The sequence below is a fragment of the Plasmopara halstedii genome (genome assembly GCF_900000015.1).
Source record: "Plasmopara halstedii genome assembly, contig: Scaffold_555, whole genome shotgun sequence".
Classification (NCBI taxonomy): Eukaryota; Oomycota; class Peronosporomycetes; order Peronosporales; family Peronosporaceae; genus Plasmopara; species Plasmopara halstedii.
The window spans coordinates 1,054,558-1,060,449 of NW_020187475.1; the positions used below are offsets into that span (position 1 = coordinate 1,054,558).

Here is a 5,892-nt window from a genome sequence, read left to right on the forward strand (position 1 = left end):
AAGCAATGATAGTTCAAATGCTTTCACCACGATGCGAATTAATCGATATCAAATATCGGCAATCGCCTCAACCACCAAACGAAGCTTTCCGCGAACTTTAATAGCGGAGGCGGGGTTTAACGTGAAAACGATTATGTGACTCTGTAAGTGGGAGAGCGCTCATCGCGGACAATTTGAGACATTGCAACAGCGTTGTGAGACGCTTAAAAATCGTTGCGAAAGCTCTTCGAGCCTTGCTGTATAGAAGAGCCACCACGCGTTGTTCTGACAGATGGTTCCGTCCAATGCTTGGCTTTTGTGCCCGTTTAAAATAATGGTTGAAGCAGGGTAGTAATAAACTTGCTTGACTTTGGACGACAAGGTAGACTCGCGAGCTGGCTCACAAATACCTATTACTCGCTGTTGAAGTGCCAGGATCGGCTCTCGAGGTACTCCGCTGTGAATACCATTCTCGCCTTCAAGCGTTGAAATCAGTAACGGAGCTATACTTCAATGTCCTACAGCGCTTGTGCGTCGAAAAATGTTCCAGGATGAGGCGTTAGTTGCTCTTCGCGGTCAAGTAGAGAAAATTCATGATCAGCTTCTTTTCCGTCTTCCGCTTTTATCTGTTTTTTTCAGATCCTGATCTTTAGAAATTGCGTCTCGAACAAACGGCACAACGGCTATTATAGGCCATTTACGATTTGGTTTGCGCACACGAAACGTCAACGCGCTGTGAGGGAACTAATCCTCTCTCACCAAACCAGCATCTCGCTTTTGACCAACACCTTCATCGATATACTCACTCTGCTCACGCGACAGCGGCCACTGTCAAAGCACTGCATGCTTCAAAACAAGTTCACGATCAAATATGTCGACCTCCACGTTCGGGTGAGAGAAAAGTCGAAGTTGGCGGCTTCGCACTAAGGACATCATCCTTGTATTTCATGTGAATAATAAGCATTAGATGCATCTCTCGCGATAGCAGATGATGAAAGGGCTGGCGAAGCTTGAGGAAATCATTTACGATGACTTCCTAAAGTGCTAAAATTGTGCAGGTCGTTTTGCTGCAGTCGAAGGTCAAATTAGCGGGACTGCGCTCATCATCAGTTATATATGATTCGCTACTCGAATAATTTAGACAGCGTGTGGAGTCACGTAGAGACCGCGCAGTATATCTCTTCCACCGTACGTCCGGCTGTACACAATTAAGTGTACTTTAATTAGTCGGTGGATATTATAAATCTTGATGAGGGAGGAGGACGTCCATTTTTCATACGGTTGTTAGTAAACCGTTTAGTATGTTATGGGAGTAGCTTGTAATGCCAAAAGAGCTATCCAATGCCCCAGCAACGTTCAATTAGAGGGTTTCCCATCTGTTCGACCTCTGCAAAGCTCAAGCAAACATATTTTGACAATATTTTTGCTCGATGGAACGACGAAAATAGCAGATTTGCTGAAGACATTCGCTTGACGCACCGTCAAGCGGTGCTAGAATATATGCGTAAACATTACAAGCGATTGCAAGCGTATCTTGCAAAGTATATTTTCGATGCTTACAAAGTATCGGTCCTCGGTTGCTATGTTGGTGAATACAGTGCTCGTGCAGACCTTGAGAACGTCAAAACAATCGTGGAGCGGCCAGCGCCACGAGCTGATTAGGGGTAGAAGATACTTCGCTGTAAGCTCAAGCTAATAGATCGTATCCTCAAAAACTCAAACATGATGACGATGGCATACCTGGTTGAAGTCACTTTGATGGCTAAGGCGACTTGACTAGAAATGACTTAAGTTTCTTATTTTTGGATCTGAGAGCGTGGCCATGACAACATATCCGAGCTCGGATTCCCTCCACTTTTCGAAAGCAAAACAATTAACAGCAAAAGCATCCCACAATGCATAGTTCATAGCAGTAGTCGCATCAGTCGGAGGAGAGGATGTACTCTTACTCGATGAAGTAGACGAAAGAAAGCCAGCGTGTTCGAAAAGAACGCGGTTCTCCGTACTTTCAAAATTCGCGTCAAAACGCTCTGATCGATCTTCTATTTTCATCAATCTTTTGGCATTAAAATTGAGCGTTTTGAATGCTTGTTCAAGTGAAAGTTGACGAAGGTCATGCCCGTTTGCTGCCACCTCCAATGTTTTTCTTAAGCCATCAAGCTTATTTTTAAGTTCGAGGATCTCCATCTTGTATCTAAGTATAGCCTTCAGACGTGTCTTATCAGCCTTAAATCTTGATTTGAGGGCACTAAGTCGTTACTGAACAAGAACATCTCGGCTAAGAGTTGAGTATTTAAATATATCTTGTGCGATTATGGCGTTATGATGACGTAAACGTTTTGATTGAAGATCCAAGAGCTCGACTTTGTACAACAACCTCAGAATCTTCTTGTCGTGACTGAGCTGTTTGAGAAAAGAGATTGGTCTATCCAATTATCTGCATCGCTTCTCGTGTGACTACGCAGATAAGATATGTCCACTATTAAACTTGCTAAAGTAGGATGTAATATGGGAGTGGTCATCAACTTGTGAAGAGGCGTTTGCTAAAATTAAGATCAGGTTGATGGAAGCACCATTTTTTTGCTATACCAGGTGATTAGAAGCCATAAATTGTGGTGTGTGACGCTTTTGAGTTCGCAATCCGTTGTGCACTGTTGCAAACGGGCTCTGAAGGACACGATCGTGTCGTGTCGTTTCAATAGCAACAATTGAGGCCAGCAGAAGAGAAATACCCAGTCCATGATAGGGAACTTCCGGTAATATAGTATTCTTTGTGTTCACCTCTTGGGTTTGACTCCGTTTGTCATCCAAAAATCACATTTGCGATATACCGATCAGTCTCCTAGCTTACCAAAGCAGATGGCTCGCTGATTATCATTTCTCGCAAATTATAACTTCATGGTCACGAACAAGCCTGGAAAGCTGAACGTGCTGGTTGACGCATTATCACGTCGTTCTGATTATCAGCTAGCCCATAATAGCTATATCGAAACGATGCATTTGGTATGTACATCGAGCGAATGTGTTGAGGATGAGCAGTATGATCTGATCAACAAGACACTCTCACTGAGTGTTATTTAACCCATGGAAAGCTCCCTGGCTGCTTGAAATCACAGATGCATCTTTATGCATTGAAGAATAATCCCCTTCTCTATGAAAATGTGATTTCCCACAACGATGATTTGAAGCACACCATCGTGTACGAGGCGCATGATACGCCGATGGCTGGTCACTTTGGCCGTGAGAAGACGTACCAGTCTCTCAGTGCTCAATTTTGGTGGTCCCGCATGGACAAGTGGGCTGCACGATACATAGTGACATGCGAAGTCTGTTAGCGCGTGAAGAGCGCGAGGCAAACGCAAGTGTCACTGCAGTGTCTCCTTGGCCCTTCTGACTGTTGGGAGTCAGTCGCTCTCGACTTTATCTTCCCCAAAATTGCTGATGGTCACAATGGAGAGCTCGTCTTTGTCGACAGAATCAGCGATATGGTTTGTATCGCTAAGTAACGATTCAATTGAAGCCAAAGATTTGCTAGATTGTTCATTGATCACATTATCGCAATCACGGGTTGCCAGATGCCAATGTCTCTGATCGTGAAACACCACGATTCATGAGTAGTTTAGAGAGAGAATTGTTTTAGATTCTTGGCACTCGCCTGGATATGTCCACAGCAGTAAACCCAAAGACCGATAAGCAGACAGCCGAGTGGTCGGTGATGTGACAGGCTTCATTGCAAAAGCTCCGGCAGCATGAAGTTCTTTGTTACAATTAATAGAGTTTGCTATGAATAATCCAGTTCCTTCATCTGCTGTGGTCTCAAGCTTTAAAAGCGCAAAACTATTACCTCGCTTCACCAGTACATTTCGAGTATGGAAGTGCTTACATCATTGACCTGCCAAGCTGGCTAAGAACATATCCAGCGTTCTACGTAGAGCTACTCAAACCCTATCATCGCGACGACGCTAATTCCAACCGCAGAGCTATACGAATTTGGCCTCAGAGCCACAGCTTCGGCATGAGGGTAAAAAAAAGTCTAACCCCTTGGCGTCATCGCCTCAGCATCATTCATAAACCCATAAAATGACGAGGATTATCGTAAACTTTGGAGCCAAACAAATGATTTTGAAAGCCGGAACGTGGACAAAAGCAGATGGCTGCTGATCGAGTTGACAATCACTACGGGAAGCATATCCACCCGAACAAGAGCGAGGTCGCTTGGCAGGAAGCTTTGCATTATGATCGTCAGCAGCCGCAGCCCGAGGGAGAACTTGCAGAACCTGCTCCAATCGCCGAATCCGATTCTTTATTGCATCCTTAGGCGACTTGCATGACGCCATGCGAGATCGCAAACTCCGCAAACGACCTGTCGAGTATTCTTCACGCGTTGCCGTGCCCTCAACACACCGCGATCATCTGCCGGTCCACCAGCAAAAGAAGGCTCCTTCACTACCGTCTTTATTTTAGACGGAGACTGTGGATCGGTTACAAAAGAAGCAGAAGGAACGCCCGCCCGAGGCTACTCCCCTATCTCATCAGGGATATCAATACTACCACGTCGAGAACGTGGTGGCGGAGCGGAACGTCCGCGGTTGGAAAGAGCTGTTGGTGAAATGGCTGGGTTCTCCAGCGAACGAAAATACGTGAGAGCATCGTAGTCGTATTCTTCGCGATTATCTCAATATCGTCCTTGCGTTCGATCCGGGTCCAAAAACGGACCCCGCTTATGAGAGCCGTCCCTTGCTTTTCTCACTCTCTCTCTTGTCGTGGATTCGACCAATAGCCGCACGTACTTTGCGATCATCTTTGATATCAGAGCAAACACGATTCTGCGGCGTGAAACGGGCAAATGGAAAGCGCATATCGCATATCCTTAACAAGTTTGCAGCAGTATTCGTATTTTGCAAACGGTGGACATCCACGAATTTCGTTGCACGAAAATATGCCCAGAAACGAGCGTCGATTATCGGGACGAGATACAGATGAAATTGCTCAATGTACAGTACTACTCCCGCACATGTAATCGGACCGACAGCTTGGAATTACGCGATTCGAGTCATCACTCGAGGTTTCATTCAACTGAAAGTTCGTCAAACTTTAAGGTTTTAGCTCACGTGCAAAAGTACTGTTCGACGTGACTTTGGAGCTTATCAAAGTTTGATGGTGGCGAAGGCGCCTTTGCATCATAGTCGGTGCAAGTCTTCGATGTGTACATTTCGTTTGGGACCAGGAACAATCAAGACTCAGATTCGCAAAAAATGTGAAGAGAATATGGGTAACCCGGTTTTGAGAGGGAGTATACTGGGATTAGTCCCATTACACATGCTGCGTGAACCACGACCTTCTGTGTGTGGTTAATATTAAGTATATATCCCGCATAGTCGTTTACCCCTCAATTCTGTTATATCCGAAAGAAAGACACTTATCAGTATTGCAATAATAAATATCACTTCAACTTTATCTTCTCGTTTAGGTAAATCAACAGCTCGCTGGAAGTGAATAATAACACGCGGCGGTGGAGCGTGCTAAACGATTTAAGTCACCTTCAGTAAGTGCGTGAATACGGACGGGCAATTTCCGTTACATATGCTGACCACTTACAAACACATGGTCAGACAGAACCTGTAATGTCGCTGTAGTGGATAAACTTTTCAGCACGTGCGTGGGATGATGTAGGTGCTGGAACGAATTGTGCCTGCGCATTGACTTTTGCATCAAATAGCACGATTCGTACCACTACAAGCGTTAAACCGCTTTGCATAAATGGCTTGTGAAGCCCTGGTTGCCTTTCTCACGACTCATATCAATCCAAGCTGTACCCCTCTATGTATATATGGTTTGGTGATCCCTTCGGTCGCCTTTAGCACTGCCAGAAAGTAGCTTCATTTTTAGTGGAAATGATGCCGTAGATCAAGT

The 5,892-nt window shown here is 45.0% G+C and overlaps 1 protein-coding gene across 1 annotated transcript; it reads right to left on the reverse strand.

Moving 5' to 3' along the window:
• Nucleotides 1-1,755: 1,755 nt before the first annotated feature.
• Nucleotides 1,756-2,166, reverse strand: PHALS_11735 (uncharacterized protein; the record flags this gene model as incomplete). The annotated part of the gene is made up of 1 exon (XM_024727149.1): nucleotides 1,756-2,166. The coding sequence occupies one exon, from the start codon at nucleotides 2,164-2,166 to the stop codon at nucleotides 1,756-1,758; it is 411 nt and encodes a 136-aa protein (XP_024577754.1).
• Nucleotides 2,167-5,892: the final 3,726 nt, after the last annotated feature.